The 26775-nt window shown below is 50.3% G+C and overlaps 1 protein-coding gene across 1 annotated transcript; it reads left to right on the plus strand.

Annotated features, from left to right (window-relative positions):
- Positions 1-26368, plus strand: LOC123731885 (caskin-1). Its single transcript, XM_045711284.1, has 13 exons — positions 1-14; positions 136-299; positions 1799-1917; positions 6461-6542; positions 7186-7295; positions 10791-10901; positions 18093-18194; positions 18998-19136; positions 21330-21476; positions 22538-23772; positions 24570-24878; positions 25041-25629; positions 26064-26368. Exons 1-13 carry the CDS (start codon positions 1-3, stop codon positions 26366-26368), a joined length of 3426 nt encoding a protein of 1141 aa, XP_045567240.1.
- Positions 26369-26775: the final 407 nt, after the last annotated feature.

Genomic DNA, 26775 nt, shown 5'->3' on the forward strand with positions numbered 1-26775 from the left:
ATGGCTAGTTTGAGGTTAGCTACTAATGCTAGTTTAGCGGGGTTTAGCTGCTAATGCTAGTTTAACCCGGAGTTAGGTACTAAGGCTAGTTTATCCCCAGGATTACCCCGATAGTTTAGCGTAGCCCGGGGTTAGCGGCTACAGCCAGATTAGCGGAGCAGGGTTAGAGGTTAACAGTGGTTTCTGTGTTGAAGGTGGTCGCGGCTCAGAAGCCAACCCTCACGGTTCCCCCACCCGGTCCTGCGGCCCCCAGGGCAGCTCCAGCGAGGAGATATGGGTGCTGCGCAAGCCTGGGCCAGGTAACCCCCCGCCCCGCGCAGCCTTGCCTGACCCCTGACCTGTGGCGTTGTCTACAGATAGAAGCTGCCCCTAACCACAGATCTAGATCAGATTTTACGGTTAATACTATAGGGCAAGGCAACACAACAGACCCTACAGGATCTGACCTAGAATCAGTGGATAGGGGCACCTTACAGACCCCGCTGTCCCTCCATTATGTCCAGAGCTGAACAGAGCCCAGTTCCTACCTGGCTGTACCTGGTCCCTGGCTGTAGCTGGCAATACCTGGCAATACCTGGTCCCTGGCTGTGTGTGTAGGGCTGCAGTCATTATCAATCTATCTATCTATCTATCTATCTATCTATCTATCTATCTATCTATCTATCTATCTATCTATCTATCTATCTATCTATCTATCTATCTATATCTATATCGTTCTATATCTATATTGTTCTATCTATCTATATCTATATCGTTCTATATCTATATCGTTCTATCTATCTATCTATCTATCTATCTATCTATCTATATCATTCTATCTATCTATATTGTTCTATCTATATTGTTCTATCTATCTATCTATCTATCTATCTATATTGTTCTATCTATCTATCTCTATATCATTCTATCTATCTATCTATATCGTTCTATCTATCTATATCTTTTGTTCTATCTATCTATATCTATATATCTATATCTATCTATATCTATATCGTTCTATCTATCTGTCTATCTATCTATTCTACAGTATCTATCTATTCTACAGTATCTATCTATATCATTCTATCTATCTATATTGTTCTATCTATATCGTTCTATCTATCTATATCTATTATCTATCTATCTATCTATCTATCTAATTGTTCTATCTATCTATCTATCTCATTCTATCTATCTATCTATCTATCTATATCTATATTGTTCTATCTATCTATATCGTTCTATCTATCTATATCTATCTATCTATATCTATATCTGTCTATCTATCTATTCTACAGTATCTATCTATTCTACAGTATCTATCTATTCTACAGTATCTATCTATTCTACAGTATCTATCTATTCTACAGTATCTATCTATCTATCTATCTATCTATCTATCTATCTATCTATCTATCTATCTATCTATCTATCTATCTATCTATCTATCTATCTATCTATCTATCTATCTATCTATCTATCTATCAATCTATCTATCTGCATGGGTCTTTAGTCGCTCTGTCTGCTCTGTCAGTCATCAGGCCTGCGTTGGTCAGTGGATGTGTGTGTGTGTGTGTGTGTGTTTGCCTGTGTCAGTTAATCGGTGTGTGTGTGTGTGTTTAAGTGTGTCAGTCACTCCGTCAATCACCTAGTCTGTCCTAGTTGTGAAGCCATGCTGTTGAGTGGGCTGCTGTCCAGTGTATTGTAGCAGAGAAACACATGTGTTACCTGGCTCTGTGTTAACACACCTGTGTGTGTGTGTGTGTGTGTGTGTGTGTGTGTGTGTGTGTGTGTGTGTGTGTGTGTGTGTGTTTACCAGGTGGAGACCGTAGTAGCGTGGGGAGCTCTGGCAGCGTGACCAGCGTGAGGTCATCAGGGAGTGGTCAGAGTGCCGGGAGCTCCACCCACATTATCCACGCGCAGGCCGAGGGGGTTAAGGTGAGGAACACACACACACACACACACACCGAACCACACACACACAGACACACACTTAAACACACACACAGACACACAAATACACACCAAATCACACACACACACACACACACACCACATTTGAAACCCTTAATGCTCATCACACTGCAGTCCTAAAATGGACACTGTCACCATCTATGATATAAAAATGACAAACCAGGCTGTTAAAAAATTTTTTTAATTTAAAATATATCTATAGTTTTGTTGTGCATTAAAGCTCTTTGTTTAACCTTTTTAATTTAACCAGTTAAGTTATCAGGAAACGCCTGCTGTTTAATGATATGGACCTCTGTTTCCTCTGTGGAGTCCTGTATATCTGTCCTAGTTATCTGTCCTAGTGTAGAACGGCCCTGTTTGGAGTCCTGTATATCTGTCCTAGTTATCTGTCCTAGTGTAGAAACGGCCCTGTTTGTAGTCCTGTATATCTGTCCTAGTTATCTGTCCTAGTGTAGAAACGGCCCTGTTTGTAGTCCTGTATATCTGTCCTAGTTATCTGTCCTTGTGTAGAACGGCCCTGTTTGGAGTCCTGTATATCTGTCCTAGTTATCTGTCCTAGTGTAGAACGGCCCTGTTTGTAGTCCTGTATATCTGTCCTAGTTATCTGTCCTAGTGTAGAACGGCCCTGTTTGGAGTCCTGTATGTTTATCTGTCCTAGTGTAGGACGGCCCTGTTTGGAGTCCTGTATATCTGTCCTAGTTATCTGTCCTAGTGTAGAACGGCCCTGTTTGTAGTCCTGTATATCTGTCCTAGTTATCTGTCCTAGTGTAGAACGGCCCTGTTTGTAGTCCTGTATATCTGTCCTAGTTATCTGTCCTAGTGTAGAACGGCCCTGTTTGTAGTCCTGTATGAGTATCTGTCCTAGTGTAGAACGGCCCTGTTTGGAGTCCTGTATATCTGTCCTAGTTATCTGTCCTAGTGTAGAACGGCCCTGTTTGGAGTCCTGTATATCTGTCCTAGTTATCTGTCCTAGTGTAGAACGGCCCTGTTTGTAGTCCTGTATATCTGTCCTAGTTATCTGTCCTAGTGTAGAACGGCCCTGTTTGGAGTCCTGTATATCTGTCCTAGTTATCTGTCCTAGTGTAGAACGGCCCTGTTTGGAGTCCTGTATATCTGTCCTAGTTATCTGTCCTAGTGTAGAACGGCCCTGTTTGGAGTCCTGTATATCTGTCCTAGTTATCTGTCCTAGTGTAGAACGACCCTGTTTGGAGTCCTGTATATCTGTCCTAGTGTAGAACGGCCCTGTTTGGAGTCCTGTATATCTGTCCTAGTGTAGAACGGCCCTGTTTGGAGTCCTGTATATCTGTCCTAGTGTAGAACGGCCCTGTTTGGAGTCCTGTATATCTGTCCTAGTTATCTGTCCTAGTGTAGAACGACCCTGTTTGGAGTCCTGTATATCTGTCCTAGTGTAGAACGGCCCTGTTTGGAGTCCTGTATATCTGTCCTAGTGTAGAACGGCCCTGTTTGGAGTCCTGTATATCTGTCCTAGTGTAGAAACGGCCCTGTTTGGAGTCCTGTATATCTGTCCTAGTATAGAAACGGCCCTGTTTGGAGTCCTGCATATCTGTCCTAGTGTAGAACGGCCCTGTTTGGAGTCCTGTAATATCTGTCCTAGTGTAGAAACGGCCCTGTTTGGAGTCCTGTATATCTGTCCTAGTGTAGAACGGCCCTGTTTGGAGTCCTGTAGTATCTGTCCTAGTGTAGAAACGGCCCTGTTTGTAGTCCTGTATATCTGTCCTAGTGTAGAACGGCCCTGTTTGGAGTCCTGTATATCTGTCCTAGTTATCTGTCCTAGTGTAGAACGGCCCTGTTTGTAGTCCTGTATATCTGTCCTAGTTATCTGTCCTAGTGTAGAACGGCCCTGTTTGGAGTCCTGTATATCTGTCCTAGTTATCTGTCCTAGTGTAGAACGGCCCTGTTTGGAGTCCTGTATATCTGTCCTAGTTATCTGTCCTAGTGTAGAAACGGCCCTGTTTGTAGTCCTGTATATCTGTCCTAGTTATCTGTCCTAGTGTAGAACGGCCCTGTTTGGAGTCCTGTATATCTGTCCTAGTTATCTGTCCTAGTGTAGAACGGCCCTGTTTGGAGTCCTGTATATCTGTCCTAGTTATCTGTCCTAGTGTAGAAACGGCCCTGTTTGGAGTCCTGTATATCTGTCCTAGTTATCTGTCCTAGTGTAGAACGACCCTGTTTGGAGTCCTGTATATCTGTCCTAGTGTAGAACGGCCCTGTTTGGAGTCCTGTATATCTGTCCTAGTGTAGAACGGCCCTGTTTGGAGTCCTGTATATCTGTCCTAGTGTAGAACGGCCCTGTTTGGAGTCCTGTATATCTGTCCTAGTTATCTGTCCTAGTGTAGAACGACCCTGTTTGGAGTCCTGTATATCTGTCCTAGTGTAGAACGGCCCTGTTTGGAGTCCTGTATATCTGTCCTAGTGTAGAACGGCCCTGTTTGGAGTCCTGTATATCTGTCCTAGTGTAGAACGGCCCTGTTTGGAGTCCTGTATATCTGTCCTAGTATAGAAACGGCCCTGTTTGGAGTCCTGTATATCTGTCCTAGTGTAGAACGGCCCTGTTTGGAGTCCTGTATATCTGTCCTAGTGTAGAAATGGCCCTGTTTGGAGTCCTGTATATCTGTCCTAGTGTAGAACGGCCCTGTTTGGAGTCCTGTATATCTGTCCTAGTGTAGAACGGCCCTGTTTGGAGTCCTGTATATCTGTCCTAGTGTAGAACGGCCCTGTTTGGAGTCCTGTATATCTGTCCTAGTGTAGAACGGCCCTGTTTGGAGTCCTGTATATCTGTCCTAGTGTAGAACGGCCCTGTTTGGAGTCCTGTATATCTGTATCTCTGTGTGTTGTAGCTAAAGGCTGTGTGTCTCTGTGTGTTGTAGCTAAAGGCTGTGTGTCTCTGTGTGTTGTAGCTAAAGGCTGTGTCTCTGTGTGTTGTAGCTAAAGGCTGTGTGTCTCTGTGTGTTGTAGCTAAAGGCTGTGTGTCTCTGTGTGTTGTAGCTAAAGGCTGTGTGTCTCTGTGTTTTGTAGCTAAAGGCTGTGTGTCTGTGTGTTGTAGCTAAAGGCTGTGTGTCTCTGTGTGTTGTAGCTAAAGGCTGTGTGTCTCTGTGTGTTGTAGCTAAACGCTGTGTGTCTCTGTGTGTTGTAACTAAAGGCTGTGTGTCTCTGTGTTTTGTAGCTAAAGGCTGTGTGTCTCTGTGTTTTGTAGCTAAAGGCTGTGTCTCTGTGTGTTGTAGCTAAGCTAAAGGCTGTGTCTCTGTGTGTTGTAGCTAAGCTAAAGGCTGTATCTCTGTGTGTTGTAGCTAAAGGCTGTGTCTCTGTGTGTTGTAGCTAAAGGCTGCGTGTCTCTGTGTGTTGTAGCTAAAGGCTGGTGTCTCTGTGTGTTGTAGCTAAAGGCTGTGTGTCTCTGTGTGTTGTAGCTAAAGGCTGTGTGTCTCTGTGTGTTGTAGCTAAAGGCTGTGTCTCTGTGTGTTGTAGCTAAAGGCTGTGTCTCTGTGTGTTGTAGCTAAAGGCTGTGTATCTCTGTGTGTTGTAGCTAAAGGCTGTGTGTCTCTGTGTGTTGTAGCTAAAGGCTGTGTGTCTCTGTGTGTTGTAGCTAAAGGCTGTGTGTCTCTGTGTGTTGTAGCTAAAGGCTGTATCTCTGTGTGTTGTAGCTAAAGGCTGTGTATCTCTGTGTGTTGTAGCTAAAGGCTGTGTCTCTGTGTGTTGTAACTAAAGGCTGTGTGTCTCTGTGTGTTGTAGCTAAAGGCTGTGTATCTCTGTGTGTTGTAGCTAAAGGCTGTGTCTCTGTGTGTTGTAGCTAAAGGCTGTGTGTCTCTGTGTGTTGTAGCTAAAGGCTGTGTATCTCTGTGTGTTGTAGCTAAAGGCGTGTGTCTCTGTGTGTTGTAGCTAAAGGCTGTGTGTCTCTGTGTGTTGTAGCTAAAGGCTGTGTGTCTCTGTGTGTTGTAGCTAAAGGCTGTGTCTCTGTGTGTTGTAACTAAAGGCTGTGTGTCTCTGTGTGTTGTAGCTAAAGGCTGTGTGTCTCTGTGTGTTGTAGCTAAAGGCTGTGTTCTCTGTGTGTTGTAGCTAAAGGCTGTGTGTCTCTGTGTGTTGTAGCTAAAGGCTGTGTGTCTCTGTGTGTTGTAGCTAAAGGCTGTGTCTCTGTGTGTTGTAACTAAAGGCTGTGTGTCTCTGTGTGTTGTAGCTAAAGGCTGTGTCTCTGTGTGTTGTAGCTAAAGGCTGTGTGTCTCTGTGTGTTGTAGCTAAAGGCTGTGATCTCTGTGTGTTGTAGCTAAAGGCGTGTGTCTCTGTGTGTTGTAGCTAAAGGCTGTGTATCTCTGTGTGTTGTAGCTAAAGGCTGTGTCTCTGTGTGTTGTAACTAAAGGCTGTGTCTCTGTGTGTTGTAACTAAAGGCTGTGTCTCTGTGTGTTGTAACTAAAGGCTGTGTGTCTCTGTGTGTTGTAACTAAAGGCTGTGTGTCTCTGTGTGTTGTAGCTAAAGGCTGTGTTGTTTCTCCCTGTAGCTCCTGGCGACAGTGCTGTCTCAGTCTGCCAAAGCCAAAGAGCACCTGCTGGAGCAGTCCAAGTCTGTAGAGCTATCTACAGGTAGGTGTGTGTGAGGTGTGTGTGAGGTGTGTGTGTGTGTGTGTGTGTGTGTGTGTGTGTGTGTGTGTGTGTGTGTGTGTGTGTGTGTGTGTGTGTGTGTGTGTGTGGCAATCTACAGGTACACATCACTCCAGTGAGAGAGGGATGAGAGAGAGAGAGAGAGAGAGATGAGAGAGTGAGAGAGAGATGAGAGAGGGAGAGATGAGAGAGAGAGAGATGAGAGAGTGAGAGAGAGATGAGAGAGGGAGAGATGAGGAGAGAGAGAGAGAGAGAGAGAGAGAGACAGAGAGAAAGAGAGAGAGCATCATCTGTTTCCTTTATAACGATTGAAGGAATCGCGCACACACACACTCACATACACACACACACACCAAAACACCCACGAACCAAAAACACACACACACACACACACACACAGTGGGATCTGGATCTTGGCGGCTCTGTCATCCAGATGGCCAGTAGTTAGTAGAGAAGGCCTGTGATTGGCTGACGAGGCCAGTTACTGAGGAGGAGGTGAAACCTGATTGGTTATTCACACGGTGGATGAGGGGGGGTTCGGTTTTATAGAAAGAAATGGTGGGACAGGATTGGTTGAAAATATGAGTGGTTGAGCTCGGCCAACGACAGTGTGTGTCACCTCCAGGCACCGCCTCTGCCTCTAGACAGTCGAGCCAATCAGGATGCCCGCTCCATGAAGCTCCACCCTATGACGCCACGGCAACCTGGAAGGGGGAGGGGCAAGGCGAGGGGAAGGTAAGACAGACAGAGGGATGGAAAGACACTCGTCCTCTCAGAGTCGTCTCTCACACACTTCCTGCTTCACTGTGTCCCTCTCCTCACCGAAACTGGTGTCCATCTTCCCTTCAGCACAATCTCTCACACACACTCTCCACCAACGGCAGAACACACACACACACACACACACACACACACACCCAGAACCACGGACACACACACACAGTCTCGAACACGGACATACGTCCAGGATGTCCAAACACTTTCTCTCTCAGCTGGCCTCGTCCTTACTGCGAGCATTCGGTTGCAGCCATGACACGGTGAGTGTGTGTGTGTGTGTGTGTGTGTGTGTGTGTGTGTGTGTGTTCCGGTCTGAGAGTGTATGTTATCTGCATTTCTGTCACCTGTCTCTTCCTCTGTCTGTTCTGTCTTCTCTCCTTTCAGTTCCTCCTCCTCCATCTCTGTGTTCCTCCTCCTCCTCCATCTCTGTGTTCCTCCTCCTCCATCTCTGTGTTCCTCCTCCTCCATCTCTGTGTTCCTCCTCCTCCTCCATCTCTGTGTTCCTCCTCCTCCATCTCTGTGTTCCTCCATCTCTGTGTTCCTCCTCCTCCATCTCTGTGTTCCTCCTCCTCCATCTCTGTGTTCCTCCTCCTCCATCTCTGTGTTCCTCCTCCTCCTCCATCTCTGTGTTCCTCCTCCTCCATCTCTGTGTTCCTCCTCCTCCATCTCTGTGTTCCTCCTCCTCCATCTCTGTGTTCCTCCTCCTCCATCTCTGTGTTCCTCCTCCTCCATCTCTGTGTTCCTCCTCCTCCATCTCTGTGTTCCTCCATCTCTGTGTTCCTCCATCTCTGTGTTCCTCCTCCTCCATCTCTGTGTTCCTCCTCCTCCATCTCTGTGTTCCTCCATCTCTGTGTTCCTCCTCCTCCATCTCTGTGTTCCTCCTCCTCCATCTCTGTGTTCCTCCTCCTCCTCCATCTCTGTGTTCCTCCTCCTCCTCCATCTCTGTGTTCCTCCTCCTCCTCCATCTCTGTGTTCCTCCTCCTCCTTTGTGTTCCTTCTTCCATCTCTGTGTTCCTCCTCCTCCATCTCTGTGTTCCTCCTCCTCCATCTCTGTGTTCCTCCTCCTCCATCTCTGTGTTCCTCCTCCTCCATCTCTGTGTTCCTCCTCCTCCATCTCTGTGTTCCTCCTCCATCTCTGTTTTCCTTGTTTGCTGCCCAGGGACGTTGTTTTGTGTTCTCTAAACCTCTCTGATATGAGCCTATACTATACTATACTATACTATATATATATATATATATATATATATATATATACTGGAGATATACTATACTATATATATACACTATACCATATTGGATATATACTATACTATATATACATGTACTATACTGGATATATATTATACTACACTGTATATATACTGTACTGGATATATACTATACTATACAAAATATATACTGTAATATACTGTATATACACTATGCTATACTGTATATATACAATACTATACTGTATATATACTACACTATACTGTATATATACTATACTATATATACGGTACTATACTGGATATATATTATACTACACTGTATATATACTATACTGGATATATACTATACTGGATACATACTATACTATACTGGATAAATACTGTAATATACTGTATATACACTATACTATGCTATATATATACTATACTGATCTATATATTATACTATACTGTATATATACTATACTGTATATACACTATACTATATATATACTATACTGATCTATATATTATACTATACTGTATATTATATTATACTGTATATATACTACACTATACTGTATATATACTACACTAAATGTAATACTGTATATATACTACACTGTACAGTAGCCTAAGCCATCATAATCTTAGTTACCCTAGCTTAGCACCGTGTGTGTGTGTGTGTGTGTGTGTGTGTGTGTGTGTGTGTGTGTGTGTGTCTCGGCAGGACTCTACCAGTAAGATGGAAGTGTGTGTATGCGATAGCTTGATCAGATCACAGCCATCTGATGAACATGTTTCTCCCAGCAGGGTGTGTAGGTTCACATGGCTATCTGTTTTAGTTCCAGATCCTCCCTCCCTCCCTCCTCTCCCCCTCCTCTCCCCCTCCGTGTGACCCGTGGTCCAGTTGGTGTCCTGAGCAGAGTGGGTGGGAAGAAAAGGGGGGAGAGAGAGGGAGAGAGAGGAGGTGCTGGTAGACTGGGCATAGCTGAGTTTTCCATGGTTCTCTGCTGCCCCTCAGTGGACAGAACGTGCTACTGCAGCTGTTTGTGATAGAGGACGTCTCTCTCTCCAGCAGATTTCACCACGTCAGAATCTCCTCAGAGTGAGGTGTCTACATTCTCTGGATGTGATTGGCCAGGTCCACCCTTCCATCTTCTCCAATAGCTCGAAGAGAGAGCCTGTCTTCTCCCTCCTTTCATCTTCTCGAAGAGAGAGCCTGTCTTCTCCCTCCTTCCATCTTCTCCAATAGCTCACCCAGAGAGAGCCTGTCTTCTCCCTCCTCCCATCTTCTCGAAGAGAGAGCCTGTCTTCTGCCTCCTCCCATCTTCTCGAAGAGAGAGCCTGTCTTCTCCCTCCTTCCATCTTCTCCAATAGCTCACCCAGAGAGAGCCTGTCTTCTCCCTCCTCCCATCTTCTCGAAGAGAGAGCCTGTCTTCTGCCTCCTCCCATCTTCTCGAAGAGAGAGCCTGTCTTCTGCCTCCTCCCATCTTCTCGAAGAGAGAGCCTGTCTTCTCCCTCCTTCCATCTTCTAATAGCTCAAGAAGAGCCTGTCTTCTCCCTCCTTCCATCTTCTCCAATAGCTCACAGACAGAGCCTGTCTTCTCCCTCCTTCCATCTTCTCCAATAGCTCAAGACAGAGCCTGTCTCTCCCTCCTTCCATCTTCTCCAATAGCTCACCCAGAGAGAGCCTGTCTTCTCCCTCCTTCCATCTTCTCCAATAGCTCGAAGAGAGAGCCTGTCTTCTCCCTCCTTCCATCTTCTCCAATAGCTCACCCAGACAGAGCCTGTCTTCTCCCTCCTTCCATCTTCTCCAATAGCTCGAAGAGAGAGCCTGTCTTCTCCCTCCTTCCATCTTCTCCAATAGCTCACCCAGAGATAGCCTGTCTTCTCCCTCTCTCCCTCCTCTTGTAGCTGCTAGCCGTTAGCCTTTAGCCTAGTCCTCCTCTCCCTCTTGTTATTCTTAGCTAGTCTTTAGCCTTCAGCTGTTAGCGGTGTTTAGCCCAGAGCCCATAGCTTTTAGCCACCTGTCTTTTCCTCTTCTGTCTCCTCTACTAGTGAATTAGCCTTTAGCCATTAGCGGTTAGCCTTTAGCAATTAGCGGTTAGCTATTAGCAGTTAGCCGTTAGTGGTTAGCCATTGGCCGTTAGCCGTTAGCGGTTAGCAATTAGCAGTTAGCCGTTAGCGGTTAGTGGTTAGCCACTAGCCGTTAGCCCAGAGCCAGCCGTAGTGACAGAACTCCACCTGTCTTCTCTCCTAGAGCTCTGAGGCTGTTGTCCAATGGCTGAGTGACTTTCAGCTGCAGGTCTACGCTCCAAACTTCATCAGCGCCGGGTATGACATAGTCACCATTAGCAGAATGACCCCAGAGGTAAGGAACGTTGACCTCTGAACCCCTATCCCTTTGACCTGGAAGTTAAAGCCACGCTCTAACCACACCCACTGTCACCTCACCGCTCACTCACTGATCATAATGCAGTTGCCTTAGCAACCCCCCCCCCAGATTCCCTTTAGAACAGTCACACCAGTCACTGAGCATGCCCAGGACCTCGTCTGTGATTGGCCAGGACAGGGCTGCCTGCCTGCCAGCCATTAGAGCAGATGGACTCAAAGTTCCTCCTATGACACGGCCCTGTGTGTTCTGTGTTTTGTGCAGAAATGTGTGTGTGTGTGTGTGTGTGTGTGTGTGTGTGTGTGTGTGTGTGTGTGTGTGTGTGTGTGTACCTCAGAATAGTGATACAATTACATCCCCAGATGAAAACCAATCAATCAATCAATCAATCAATGTTTTTTTTATTTCTGTTTTAATCTACTAATGTAGACTCTACCCCCACACCGACTGGACTCTACCCCCACACTGACTGGACTCTACCCCCACACTGACTGGACTCTACCCCCACACCGACTGGACTCTACCCCCACACTGACTGGACTCTACCCCCACACTGACTGGACTCTACCCCCACACTGACTGGACTCTACCCCCACACCGACCGGACTCTACCCCCACACTGACCGGACTCTACCCCCACACCGACTGGACTCTACCCCCACACCGACTGGACTCTACCCCCACACTGACTGGACTCTACCCCCACACCGACTGGACTCTACCCCCACACCGACTGGACTCTACCCCCACACCGACCGGACTCTACCCCCACACCGACCGGACTCTACCCCCACACCGACCGGACTCTACCCCCACACCGACTGGACTCTACCCCCACACCGACTGGACTCTACCCCCACACAGACTGGACTCTACCCCCACACCGACTGGACTCTACCCCCACACCGACTGGACTCTACCCCCACACCGACTGGACTCTACCCCCACACCGACTGGACTCTACCCACACCGACTGGACTCTACCCACACCGACTGGACTCTACCCCCACACCGACTGGACTCTACCCACACCGACTGGGCTCTACCCCCACTCTGACTGGGCTCTACCCCCACTCTGACTGGACTCTACCCCCACACTGACTGGACTCTACCCCCACTGTCTGACAACAAAAGAGTTATCAAATTAAGTTCCTACATCTGTATATTAGGATAATGAGAGTATAGTGGAGTGGGGTTGGGAGGAGCCAGACTCTGGGTGGAGCCAGACTGTAGATAGGTGGGGCTAGGTGATAGGTGGGTGGAGCCAGACAGTAGGGTTTGGCCAGACAGTAGGGTGGGTGGAGCCAGACTGTAGATAGGTGGAGCCATGCTGTGGGTGTGGCCAGACAGTAGGGTGGGTGGAGCCAGACTGTAGGGTGGGTGGAGCCATGCTGTTGGTGTGGCCAGACAGTAGGGTGGGTGGAGCCAGACAGTAGATAGGTGGAGCTATGCTGTGGGTGTGGCCAGACAGTAGGCTGGGTGTAGCCGGACTCTAGGCTGGGTGTAGCCGGACAGTAGGCTGGGTGTAGCCAGACAGTAGGCTGGGTGTAGCCGGACTCTAGGCTGGGTGTAGCCAGACTCTAGGCTGGGTGGAGCCAGACTCTAGGCTGGGTGTAGCTGGGGGTCTAGACTGGGCGGAGCCAGACTCTAGGCTGGGTGGAGCCAGACTCTAGGCTGGGCGGAGCCAGACTCTAGGCTGGGTGGAGCCAGACTCTAGGCTGGGTGGAGCCAGACTCTAGGCTGGGCGGAGCCAGACTCTAGGCTGGGTGGAGCCAGACTCTAGGCTGGGTGGAGCCAGACTCTAGGCTGGGTGGAGCCAGACTCTAGGCTGGGTGTAGCTTGGGTCTAGGCTGGGTGTAGCCAGACTCTAGACTGGGTGTAGCCAGACTCTAGACTGGGTGTAGCCAGACAGTAGGCTGGGTGTAGCCGGACTCTAGGCTGGGTGTAGCCAGACTCTAGGCTGGGTGTAGCCAGACTCTAGACTGGGTGAAGGCAGACTCTAGGCTGGGTGTAGCTTGGGTCTAGGCTGGGTGGAGCCAGACTCTAGGCTGGGTGGAGCCAGACTCTAGGCTGGGTGGAGCCAGACTCTAGGCTGGGTGGAGCCAGACTCTAGGCTGGGCGGAGCCAGACTCTAGGCTGGGTGGAGCCAGACTCTAGACTGGGTGTAGCCAGACTCTAGGCTGGGTGTAGCTTGGGTCTAGGCTGGGTGGAGCCAGACTCTAGGCTGGGCGGAGCCAGACTCTAGGCTGGGTGTAGCTTGGGTCTAGGCTGGGTGTAGCCAGACTCTAGACTGGGTGTAGCCAGACTCTAGACTGGGTGTAGCCAGACAGTAGGCTGGGTGTAGCCGGACTCTAGGCTGGGTGTAGCCAGACTCTAGGCTGGGTGTAGCCAGACTCTAGACTGGGTGAAGGCAGACTCTAGGCTGGGTGTAGCTTGGGTCTAGGCTGGGTGTAGCCAGACTCTAGGCTGGGTGTAGCTTGGGTCTAGGCTGGGTGTAGCCAGACTCTAGGCTGGGTGTAGCCAGACTCTAGGCTGGGTGTAGCCAGACTCTAGGCTGGGTGTAGCCAGACTCTAGGCTGGGTGTAGCCAGACTCTAGGCTGGGTGTAGCCAGACTCTAGACTGGGTGTAGGCAGACTCTAGGCTGGGTGTAGGCTGACTCTAGGCTGGGTGTAGCTTGGGTCTAGGCTGGGTGTAGCCAGACAGTAGGCTGGGTGTAGCCAGACTCTAGGCTGGGTGTAGCTTGGGTCTAGGCTGGGTGTAGCCAGACAGTAGGCTGGGTGTAGCCAGACAGTAGGCTGGGTGTAGCCAGACTCTAGGCTGGGTGTAGCCAGACTCTAGACTGGGTGAAGGCAGACTCTAGGCTGGGTGTAGCTTGGGTCTAGGCTGGGTGTAGCCAGACAGTAGGCTGGGTGTAGCCAGACTCTAGGCTGGGTGTAGCCAGACTCTAGACTGGGGTAGCCGGACTCTAGGCTGGGTGTAGCCAGACTCTAGGCTGGGTGTAGCCAGACTCTAGACTGGGTGGAGCCAGACTCTAGGCTGGGTGTAGCCAGACTCTAGGCTGGGCGGAGCCAGACTCTAGGCTGGGCGGAGCCAGACTCTAGGCTGGGCGGAGCCAGACTCTAGGCTGGGTGGAGCCAGACTCTAGGCTGGGTGGAGCCAGACTCTAGGCTGGGTGTAGCCAGACTCTAGACTGGGTGTAGCCAGACTCTAGGCTGGGTGTAGCTGGGGGTCTAGTGATGCTCACCAACGCTTCTTTCTCACTGCCAACATGCTCTCTCTCTGCTCTTCACCTTTATTTTCCTTCGGGGACATTTACCTTCCTCTCCTGTCCTGTGGTACAGCTCGTCACCTGGACACTGTGTGTTTCTGTGGTGTCTGGGGGGTGTATGTGGTGTCTGGGGGTGTCTGGGGGTGTCTGGGGGTGTCTGGGGGTGTCTGTGGTGTCTGGGGGGTGTCTGGGGGTGTCTGGGGTGTCTGGGGGTGTCTGGGGGGTGTATGTGGTGTCTGGGGGTGTATGTGGTGTCTGGGGGGTGTATGTGGTGTCTGGGGGGTGTCTGGGGGTGTCTGGGGTGTCTGGGGGTGTCTGGGTGTATGTGGTGTCTGGGGGGTGTATGTGGTGTCTGGGGGTGTATGTGGTGTCTGGGGGGTGTCTGGGGGTGTCTGGGGGTGTCTGGGGTGTCTGGGGGTGTCTGGGGGGTGTATGTGGTGTCTGGGGGGTGTATGTGGTGTCTGGGGGGTGTATGTGGTGTCTGGGGGGTGTCTGGGGGTGTCTGGGGTGTCTGGGGGGTATGTGGTGTCTGGGGGGTGTATGTGGTGTCTGGGGGTGTATGTGGTGTCTGGGGGGGTGTCTGGGGGTGTCTGGGGTGTCTGGGGGTGTCTGGGGGGTGTATGTGGTGTCTGGGGGTGTATGTGGTGTCTGGGGGTGTATGTGGTGTCTGGGGGTGTATGTGGTGTCTGGGGGGTGTCTGGGGGTGTCTGGGGTGTATGTGGTGTCTGGGGGGTGTATGTGGTGTCTGGGGGGTGTATGTGGTGTCTGGGGGGTGTATGTGGTGTCTGGGGGGTGTCTGGGGGTATCTCTGTGGTAATGAATTGTGTGTATCTGTGGAGATTTTGAAAGTGTCTCACCTATTTTTCCTTGGTGTTGTGTGTTTATGTGGTACATACGTACGTGTGTGTGTGTGTGTGTGTGTGTGTGTGTGTGTGTGTGTGTGTGTGTGTGTGTGTGTGTGTGTGTGTGTGTGTGTGTGTGTGTGTGTGTGTGTGTGTGTGTGTGTGTACCTCAGAATAGTGATACAATTACATCCCCAGATGAAAACCAATCAATCAATCAATCAATCAATGTTTTTTTTATTTCTGTTTTAATCTACTAATGTAGACTCTACCCCCACACCGACTGGACTCTACCCCCACACTGACTGGACTCTACCCCCACACTGACTGGACTCTACCCCCACACCGACTGGACTCTACCCCCACACTGACTGGACTCTACCCCCACACTGACTGGACTCTACCCCCACACTGACTGGACTCTACCCCCACACTGACCGGACTCTACCCCCACACTGACTGGGCTCTACCCCCACACTGACTGGACTCTACCCCCACACTGACTGGACTCTACCCCCACACTGACTGGACTCTACCCCCACACTGACTGGACTCTACCCCCACACCGACTGGACTCTACCCCCACACCGACTGGACTCTACCCCCACACCGACTGGACTCTACCCCCACACCGACTGGACTCTACCCCCACACCGACTGGACTCTACCCCCACACCGACTGGACTCTACCCCCACACCGACTGGACTCTACCCCCACACCGACTGGACTCTACCCCCACACCGACCGGACTCTACCCCCACACCGACCGGACTCTACCCCCACACCGACCGGACTCTACCCCCACACCGACCGGACTCTACCCCCACACCGACCGGACTCTACCCCCACACCGACCGGACTCTACCCCCACACCGACCGGACTCTACCCCCACACCGACTGGACTCTACCCCCACACCGACTGGACTCTACCCCCACACCGACTGGACTCTACCCCCACACCGACCGGACTTTACCCCCACACCGACCGGACTCTACCCCCACACCTACCGGACTCTACCCCCACACCGACTGGACTCTACCCCCACACCGACTGGACTCTACCCCCACACCGACTGGACTCTACCCCCACACCGACTGGACTCTACCCCCACACAGACTGGACTCTACCCCCACACCGACTGGACTCTACCCCCACACCGACTGGACTCTACCCCACACCGACTGGACTCTACCCACACCGACTGGACTCTACCCCCACACCGACTGGACTCTACCCACACCGACTGGGCTCTACCCCCACTCTGACTGGGCTCTACCCCCACTCTGACTGGACTCTACCCCCACACTGACTGGACTCTACCCCACTGTCTGACAACAAAAGAGTTATCAAATTAAGTTCCTACATCTGTATATTAGGATAATGAGAGTATAGTGGAGTGGGGTTGGGAGGAGCCAGACTCTGGGTGGAGCCAGACTGTAGATAGGTGGGGCTAGGTGATAGGTGGGTGGAGCCAGACAGTAGGGTTTGGCCAGACAGTAGGGTGGGTGGAGCCAGACTGTAGATAGGTGGAGCCATGCTGTGGGTGTGGCCAGACAGTAGGGTGGGTGGAGCCAGACTGTAGGGTGGGTGGAGCCATGCTGTTGGTGTGGCCAGACAGTAGGGTGGGTGGAGCCAGACAGTAGATAGGTGGAGCTATGCTGTGGGTGTGGCCAGACAGTAGGCTGGGTGTAGCCGGACTCTAGGCTGGGTGTAGCCGGACAGTAGGCTGGGTGTAGCCAGACAGTAGGCTGGGTGTAGCCAGACAGTAGGCTGGGTGTAGCCGGACTCTAGGCTGGGTGTAGCCAGACAGTAGGCTGGGTGTAGCCGGACTCTAGGCTGGGTGTAGCCAGACTCTAGGCTGGGTGTAGCCAGACTCTAGACTGGGTGAAGGCAGACTCTAGGCTGGGTGGAGCTTGGGTCTAGGCTGGGTGGAGCCAGACTCTAGACTGGGCGTAGCCAGACTCTAGGCTGGGCGGAGCCAGACTCTAGGCTGGGCGGAGCCAGACTCTAGGCTGGGCGGAGCCAGACTCTAGGCTGGGTGGAGCCAGACTCTAGGCTGGGTGGAGCCAGACTCTAGACTGGGTGTAGCCAGACTCTAGACTGGGTGTAGCCAGACTCTAGGCTGGGTGTAGCTGGGGGTCTAGTGATGCTCACCAACGCTTCTTTCTCACTGCCAACATGCTCTCTCTCTGCTCTTCACCTTTATTTTCCTTCGGGGACATTTACCTTCCTCTCCTGTCCTGTGGTACAGCTCGTCACCTGGACACTGTGTGTTTCTGTGGTGTCTGGGGGGTGTATGTGGTGTCTGGGGGTGTCTGGGGGTGTCTGGGGTGTCTGTGGTGTCTGGGGGTGCCTGGGGGTGTCTGGGGTGTCTGGGGGTGTATGTGGTGTCTGGGGGGTGTATGTGGTGTCTGGGGGTGTATGTGGTGTCTGGGGGTGTCTGGGTGTATGTGGTGTCTGGGGGTGTATGTGGTGTCTGGGGGTGTATGTGGTGTCTGGGGGGTGTCTGGGGGTGTCTGGGGTGTCTGGGGGTGTCTGGGGGTGTATGTGGTGTCTGGGGGTGTATGTGGTGTCTGGGGGTGTATGTGGTGTCTGGGGGTATGTGGTGTCTGGGGGTGTATGTGGTGTCTGGGGGTGTATGTGGTGTCTGGGGGGTGTCTGGGGGTGTCTGGGGTGTCTGGGGGTGTCTGGGGGTATGGTGTCTGGGGGTGTATGTGGTGTCTGGGGGGTGTATGTGGTGTCTGGGGGTGTATGTGGTGTCTGGGGGGGGTGTCTGGGGGTGTCTGGGGTGTCTGGGGGTGTCTGGGGTGTATGTGGTGTCTGGGGGTGTATGTGGTGTCTGGGGGGTGTATGTGGTGTCTGGGGGGTGTATGTGGTGTCTGGGGGGTGTCTGGGGGTATCTCTGTGGTAATGAATTGTGTGTATCTGTGGAGATTTTGAAAGTGTCTCACCTATTTTTCCTTGGTGTTGTGTGTTTATGTGGTACGTACGTACGTACGTGCGTGCGTGCGTGCGTGCGTGCGTGCGTGCGTGCGTGCGTGTGTGTGTGTGTGTAGGATCTCACGGCCATCGGAGTGACCAAACCAGGCCATCGAAAGAAGATGACATCAGAGATCAACAAAATCAGCGTCACCGAGTGGCTCCCTGACCAGAAACCTGTTAGTAACTGACCTGAGACCTGTTAGTAACTGACCTGAAACCTGTTAGTAACTGACCTGAGACCTGTTAGTAACTGACCTGAGACCTGTTAGTAACTGACCTGAGACCTGTTAGTAACTGACCTGAGACCTGTTAGTAACTGACCAGAAACCTGTTAGTAACTGACCTGAGACCTGTTAGTAACTGACCTGAGACCTGTTAGTAACTGACCTGAAACCTGTTAGTAACTGACCTGAGACCTGTTAGTAACTGACCTGAGACCTGTTAGTAACTGACCTGAGACCTGTTAGTAACTGACCTGAGACCTGTTAGTAACTGACCTGAAACCTGTTAGTAACTGACCTGAGACCTGTTAGTAACTGACCTGAAACCTGTTAGTAACTGACCTGAGACCTGTTAGTAACTGACCTGAGACCTGTTAGTAACTGACCTGAAACCTGTTAGTAACTGACCTGAAACCTGTTAGTAACTGACCTGAGACCTGTTAGTAACTGACCTGAAACCTGTTAGTAACTGACCTGAGACCTGTTAGTAACTGACCTGAGACCTGTTAGTAACTGACCTGAGACCTGTTAGTAACTGACCTGAGACCTGTTAGTAACTGACCTGAGACCTGTTAGTAACTGACCTGAGACCTGTTAGTAACTGACCTGAAACCTGTTAGTAACTGACCTGAGACCTGTTAGTAACTGACCTGAGACCTGTTAGTAACTGACCTGAAACCTGTTAGTAACTGACCTGAAACCTGTTAGTAACTGATCTGTACTAACTATTGTTTTTGTGTGTGTGTGTGTGTGTTTAGGCCAGTCTGACAGAGTGGTTGTCAGCGATAGGGCTGAGTCAGTACCAGCAGGTTCTGGTGCAAAACGGATATGAAAACATCGACTTCATCACAGATATCACCTGGGAAGACCTGCAAGAGATAGGCATTATCAAGCTGGGTAGGACGCGCACACACACACACACACACACACACACACACACACACACACACACACACACACACACACACACACACACACACACACACACACACACACACACACACACACACACACACACACACACGAGTTTAAAGGCAGAAGCAAGGCAGCTGAATGTATCCTGCCGTCCAATCTCATCGTTGAACGTCGATGTTAAAATGACCACCTGTCGTCTGAATTCCTCCGATCACTTGAAAACAGAATTGATCAAAATATCAACAGGAGAGTGGATGTAGCAATCCCAGAATGCCCCTGTGTTACCTCCCCTGATCAAACCAACCCGTCTGTTACTAACCTCCCCTGATCAAACCAACCCGTCTGTTACTAACCTCCCCTGATCAAACCAACCCGTCTGTTACTAACCTCCCCTGATCAAACCAACCCGTCTGTTACTAACCTCCCCTGATCAAACCAACCCGTCTCCTGAACCTCCCCTGATCAAACCAACCCGTCTGTTACTAACCTCCCCTGATCAAACCAACCTGTCTGTTTCTAACCTCCCCTGATCAAACCAACCTGTCTGTTTCTAATCTCCCCTGATCAAACCAACCCGTCTGTTACTAACCTCCCCTGATCAAACCAACCTGTCTCCTGAACCTCCCCTGATCAAACCAACCCGTCTGTTACTAACCTCCCCTGATCAAACCAACCCGTCTCCTGAACCTCCCCTGATCAAACCAACCTGTCTGTTACTAACCTCCCCTGATCAAACCAACCCGTCTGTTACTAACCTCCCCTGATCAAACCAACCCGTCTCCTGAACTCTGTTACTAACCTCCCCTGATCAAACCAACCCGTCTGTTACTAACCTCCCCTGATCAAACCAACCCGTCTCCTGAACCTCCCCTGATCAAACCAACCCGTCTGTTACTAACCTCCCCTGATCAAACCAACCTGTCTGTTACTAACCTCCCCTGATCATACCAACCCGTCTCCTGAACTCTGTAATCATCTGGCAAAGTGGAGTCTTGTGTTTAAACATGTTGCTAGCTAGCTAGCTAAACAATGAACCATAATCCCAAACAGTAAAAACTGATTGTCATAGTTAGCCACCATGCATGAAATGCTGTAGTATGAATCTGCAGCTAGCTAAAGTTAACAAACTAGGTTCAATGTTAGCTAGTTAGCTAACATTAGGCTATAACTACCAATGACAATTTATTTCTGGGATACTAATAATATTACTACACAGATCATACATGTAACGTTAGCTAGCGAGCCAGCAAGCTAACGTTTCACTAGCTAGCGAGCCAGCAAGCTAACGTTTCACTAGCTAGCGAGCCAGCAAGCTAACGTTTCACTAGATAGCGAGCCAGCAAGCTAACGTTTCACTAGCTAGCGAGCCAGCAAGCTAACATTTCGCTAGCTAGCCGAACAGCACACTTTAACTTGCAATGAAAATGACTTTCTGATAATAAAAAAAATTAAGAATGTTATAATATCTGAAAATGTAGCTAGACTTTTACCCGTAAATATGGATGAACACTTGTTTTGACCCGTTGTGTCAAGTCACTCCGGGTTCACACTGGCCGTGTCCAGAAAGTAGTCAAGCGCAACTTCCCCCCCCACTAATATTTGTCAATAGATCGCCCTGCTAAATTCAGGGCAACAATGTTGTTGAGAGTAGTTGCAACACCTTTTTGCAGTTCTCCGTGGCTTAACGTTTATATCTTTCAACAACAACATTAAAAGCTGCTGTAGCAAGTACATGGAACAGCTCATGTTATAGACAGAAGCATGCTACAATGGCAGACCAATCCCGAACTCATCTCTCGGCATGTCCAGCCCACTCATTATCTCAGCCAATCATGGGCTAGCGGGAAGGTTCCTCACTTTTTTTTCCCGTGGCTGAAACCAACTAGGCTCGTAATTGTACATTTTTTTATTCATATTTACAGACGGTATACAAGTTTGTTATTAAGGCATATGAAAGTTCACATGTTCAAGAAGGCATTTATGCCAAAAAAACCGCATTTTGATAAAAAATAAATAAAATAAAAACATTCAAATGCCTCTCCTATGAAGTAGTGACGTGCCACATTGTGCTTCCTGAAATGGCTCACTTATATTAAACTGTTCAATACATATTATACATTAGACAGCTTATAATATTATCTCATATCATATCTTGTTGTGGTTTGTCCCCACTAGGCCACCAGAAGAAGCTGATGCTAGCTGTGAAGCGATTGGCTGAGATGCAGCGTGGCTCTGAGGGGCGGAGCTCCACTAGGAAGAAGCCTCCACCAATCACACAGCAGCAGGAAGTGATGTCCACAGAGAACGTGCCCCCTGACAACGGTGAGGTCACAATAGAATCAGATAAAGTATTTCACAGTACACTCTTAAAAAAAAACCAAAAAAATGAGGGAATTAAAAAAAAAACTCACATTTGGGATTATTTGGTGACCCGGCGCTGGTTAAATAGTGGACAGAACACAAGTTGGGGTTATTTTGACTCCGGCCATTTGGGTTGCGTGAATAACCCAACATGTTAGGTTGTTGGGATTAATCAAACATGGGTTCATTTACCCATCACTTGTTGTTTTATTTTTACCATCCGTCAGGTTGACCCAGCAGCTGGCTCTTTTTGAAATGTAATAAAAATTTATGTTATTTTTCAGGAGGTGTGACCTATTATGGGCGTGGCTTTGATATAGTTATTTTTGGCTACCCATGAGAGTAAATGTCATTCCTGTTCATCACGATAAGTTTTTGCAGTGCAAATTTCAATTTAACTTTGAATATTTTGCGCATTACATATTCAAATGTAAAATTCAAAACACGCTTATTTGCCGATCTCAACATTTAGACGTTGAGATATGTAATATTTACAGGAAGTCAGACATTCGTGTAAGCCTCATTAAATCGACGAAAATGTCCAACCTTAAGTGATGACAATACAACAGAACAGATTAACCGGAGTGGCTTTTAATATCACGAGTGGCCAAAAATAACTATCTGAAAGCCACTGGGTCATAGCTCAATTACCCAGCATCAATTACCCTGCAGTTTTTTGTGTGTAGCCAGATATCTCTCTCCATCTCTATCTATCTCTCCATCTCTCTTCATCTCCATCTATCTCTCCATCTCTCAATCTCAATCTCTCTTCATCTCCATCTCTCTCTCTCAATGTCTCTCCATCTCCCTCCATCTCTCCATCTCTCTCTCCATCTCTCTCCATGCCTCTCTATCTCTCCATCTCTCTCCATGCCTTTCCATCTCCCTCCATCTCCATTGCTCTTCATCTCCCTCCATGCCTCTCCATCTCCCTCAATCTCTCTCCATCTCCCTCCATGCCTCTCCATCTCCCTCAATCTCTCTCTCCATCATATGTAATCCATCTCTCCATCTCTCTCCAGAAGTCGTCACGTCTCCCAAGTTGTGCACCTTCCAGGACAGCGAGTTGAGCCCCGAGCTGCAGACGGCCCTGATCCAACCTAGCCCAGAGGTCAAGGGTCAGAGGACCCGCAGCCTGAGCAAGGACCCCGACGATGGAGGAGGGTCAGGGGTTAGAGGAGGAGGAGGAGGAGGAGTACCCCCTAAGAAGGAGGCTCGGACCATGAGGCAGACCAGCCAGGGGAGCCAGAGGGGTAGCGCCTCATCCAAACCTCGCCCACCCTCCCACGCCCACTCAATGCCGGCACCCCCTTACACTCCCCCTCACACCCCTACCAAGAAACCCTTGCATTCCTCCACCTCAGCCCCGGGCCCCTCGCCGCAGGCTAAACCTAAATCCTCCCCACAGCTAATACAAGGAGAGAGGCCTGGCTCACCCCGTTCTCACCCGCAGTCCACCACACATCGCGGGACTCCCAACACCCAGACTCAGCCCCTGCCTGGTCCTCAGGCCCAGCCCCAGCACCAACCCACACCTACTCCCCAATCTCAGCCTACAGCCCAGCCGATGGAGGAAGAGGAGAGGGAGAAAGACAAGGGGATTGAGAGGGAGAGAGAGAAGGAGAGCATCCTCCAGCCGCAGTCCAGCCCCCAGGTGTCTGTTCCCCTTCTGTGCCTGCCTCCTGAGGTTGAGGGGGGAGACGAGGGAGAGATGGGTGAGGCGAGTGACGCCCTCCTTAAGAAGCGAGCTCACAGTCTGAACCGCTACGCTGGTTCTGACGGGGAGCGGGAGGAGAAAGGGGGTGGAGGTGGAGGGGTGGGGACAGGAGTTGCCCCTCCAGGGAGGCTAACAGACGGCGGTACAGGTAAATACGCCACGGTGGTGACTCACCGGGTCAGCCGCAGCCACTCCGTACGCAACCAGGACAAGAACGTCAACCGCGGCCAATCACAGTCCATCGCCCTGCGGCCCAAGAAGAAAGGCCCGCCCCCTCCGCCTCCAAAACGCTCCAGCTCAGCGATCTCGAACTCCAACCTCGCCGACACGCACACGCCGACGCACACACACGCGGCGGACGGCCTGCTGGGCGTACCTTACAACCCCCAGCGGCGGGCCAGCGACCTGGGCGTATCCGTGGAGACGGCCGTCGTGGATACCGGGAGCGCGGGCAGCGTGAGGAGCATTGCGGCCATGTTGGAAATGTCCTCCATCGGGGGCGGGGCCAAGGGCGTGGCTACACAGAGAAACTTCCTACAGGTAAAGGGGAGGGGGGGTGTGTTTCAAAACTCTCTCTGTCTCTCTCTCTCTGTCACTCTCTCTCTGTCACTCTCTCTGTCACTCTCTCTGTCATTCTCTCTCTGTCATTCTCTCTCTGTCACTCTCTCTGTCACTTTAACCTGCCTTCATGTACATATCTACCTCAAATATCTTATTATTATCTATCCTGATGTCTAGTCACATTGATCTGGTACTGGTACTTCCTGTATATAGCTCCATATTGATCTGGTACTGGTACTTCCTGTATATAGCTCCATATTGATCTGGTACTGGTACTTCCTGTATATAGCTCCATATTGATCTGGTACTTCCTGTATATAGCTCCACATTGATCAGGTACTTCCTGTATATAGCTCCATATTGATCTGGTACTTCCTGTATATAGCTCCACATTGATCTGGTACTTCCTGTATATAGCTCCACATTGATCTGGTACTGGTACTTCCTGTATATAGCTCCACATTGATCTGTTACTTCCTGTATATAGCTCCATATTGATCTGGTACTTCCTGTATATAGCTCCATATTGATCTGTTACTTCCTGTATATAGCTCCATATTGATCTGGTACTTCCTGTATATAGCTCCATATTGATCTGGTACTTCCTGTATATATCTCCATTTGTGTGTATTTTATTGATGTTACCATTTTATTTTTATTGTTAATCTCTGCATCGTTGGGAGAGGCTCGTCAGTCAGCATTTCACTGTAAAATCTACGCAGTCGTATTTGGCGCATGTGTGACAAATAAAAATGTGATTTGATTTGATTTGTAAGCAGCGGGACGCCATTGGTCTGGACGGAGAGGTGGTGAACCGCCGTAGAACCATCAGTGGTCCGGTTACTGAGCTGGTCGCTGCGGCTAGGAGGGGGGACAGACCTACCCCCGCGCCCCTGTCTACCGCACCCCAACCCTCTCCTCCTCGCCCTTCTACACCCCAGCTGCCTTCCTCCCCTCGCTCCCCTTCCTCCCCTCACCCCTCGTCTCCTCACACCCCATCTTCCGGTAGTTCGGCTGAGAACCTTCCGTTCGCTGCCGAGAGGAAACTGACCATGAAGAGGCAGAGAGGAGAAGGAGAAGGAGAGGTGAGCTATATATTTTTATGAATTTGTATGAAAACACTGAGATATAGTGTCTGTACATGAAAAATGATTAAAAACGTTTTTTTTTTTGGGGGAGGAAGGGGAGCGAGGGAGGAAGGCAGCTGGGTTGTCATTAATAAACTGTGTTGTTATGTTTGTCTCCAGGGCGACGGTGATGGAGACGGTCTCCATGGAGACGGTGTGTTCTCCCTCCCCCGGGATGAGCTGTCCCGGGTCGACGCCACGGCAACCCTGAAACGGCGTCCCCGTTGCAACAAGCCTCACCCCAACGGGTCCCGTTTCACCCTGACAGAGTCTTCCACCGTCAAGCGCCGTCCCAAGAGCAGAGACAAGGAGCCAGAGGGTTTTTCAGAGAGCGGTATCGCAGACATCACCGGGACCTCTAACACGTGGGCCGTTAACACCGGGGCCGCCAACGCCGGGGCTGTTACCGGGCCGGAGCCGGGGCCAGCCGTACCGTACGAGAACGGCACCGCCACCGTTAAACGCCGGCCGGTGTATGAGATGGGAGAGGCGGAGGAGCCTAGTCCGATCCAGGCTACGCCTCCTCTCAGGGACAGCTCAGACCTGGGAGGACCAGGGGTGATGGCGGGGGGAGAAGCGGGAGGAGCGGTGACCCCTGTGAGGAAACCCAAACCCCCTGTCTCCCCCAAACCTGTCCTGGCTCAGATGAGGAGACAGTCGTCCTCTAGAAGAGTCCCCCTGCCTGGACCAGGCACCCCCGGTAGCCCAGGTACTGTCCTGCACTGTGATTTACTAGCATGTAATACTGATGCCCAGCTCTCAATGTCAAGTTCTCACCTATAGGTCTGTCTGTCTGTCGGCTAATCTCCCTCTCTCTCTCTCTCTCTCTCTCTCCCTCCCTCCCTCCCTCTCTCTCCCTCCCTCTCTCTCGCTCCTTCCTTCCTCTCTCTCTCTTTCTCTCCCTCTCTCTCGCTCCTTTCTCTCTCTCGCTCCTTCCTCTTTCTCTCTCTGTCTCTCTCTCTCTCCCTCTCTCTCGCTCCCTCTCTCCCTCCTTCCTTCCTTCCTCTCTCTCTCCCTCCCTCCCTCCCTCTCTCTCTCTCTCTCTCTCTCTCGCTCTCTCCCTCCCTACCTCCCTCTCTCTCTCCCTCCCTCCCTCCTTCCTCTCTCCCTCCCTCCCTCCCTCTCCTTCCTTTCTCTCTCCAGTTGAAACAAAGAAGATTCCTCCCCCAGTCTCCCCCAAACCGGCTCCTCCCCCCACAGCCCCTAAACCAACCAAACACCTCCACTCTATAACCACACCCACCTCGCCCCCCTCCTCCTCCTCCTCTTCCTCCTCCCCAACCCTACAGCCAAACCCCCCACCCCACCCGCCCAGAGTCCCCACACCCCCCTCACCCCCCAGAGTCCTCACACCCCCCTCACCCCAACCCCTCCACCTATCAAACCGCCCCGCTCCTCCATCGGGGGCGTGTCCGTGGACATGGGGACGGCGCCGGTCGGCGTGGTGATGTCAGAGGCGGAGTCTGTGCATCAGAAGCTGGAGGAGACGAGCGCGTCATTGGCTGCTGCCTTAAAGGCTGTCGAGGACAAGATACGAGAGGAACAGGAGTGAGTTACTGCGCACGCACACACACATACACACACACACACACACACACACAGAAATATAAATATTGAATATACATTATCCACAATGCTAATCGATATTGGATACACATTATCCACAATGCTAATCAATATTGAATATACATTATCCACAATGATAATCAATATTGAATATACATTATCCACAATGGTAATCAATATTGAATATACATTATCCCCAATGCTAATCAATATTGAATATACATTATCCCCAATAATAATCAATATTAGATACACATTATCCCCAATGCTAATCAATATTGGAGACACA

This window comes from Salmo salar, unplaced genomic scaffold, assembly GCF_905237065.1.
Source record: "Salmo salar unplaced genomic scaffold, Ssal_v3.1, whole genome shotgun sequence".
Lineage (NCBI taxonomy): Eukaryota > Metazoa > Chordata > Actinopteri > Salmoniformes > Salmonidae > Salmo > Salmo salar.

Excerpts from the sequence above, each read along its gene's own strand:
- LOC123731885 (XM_045711284.1), top strand. Across the intron at positions 10,902-18,092 it reads TTAGCAGAATGACCCCAGAG|GATCTCACGGCCATCGGAGT; the intron begins GTAAGGAACGTT and ends GTGTGTGTGTAG. Across the intron at positions 21,477-22,537 it reads GAACGTGCCCCCTGACAACG|AAGTCGTCACGTCTCCCAAG; the intron begins GTGAGGTCACAA and ends ATCTCTCTCCAG.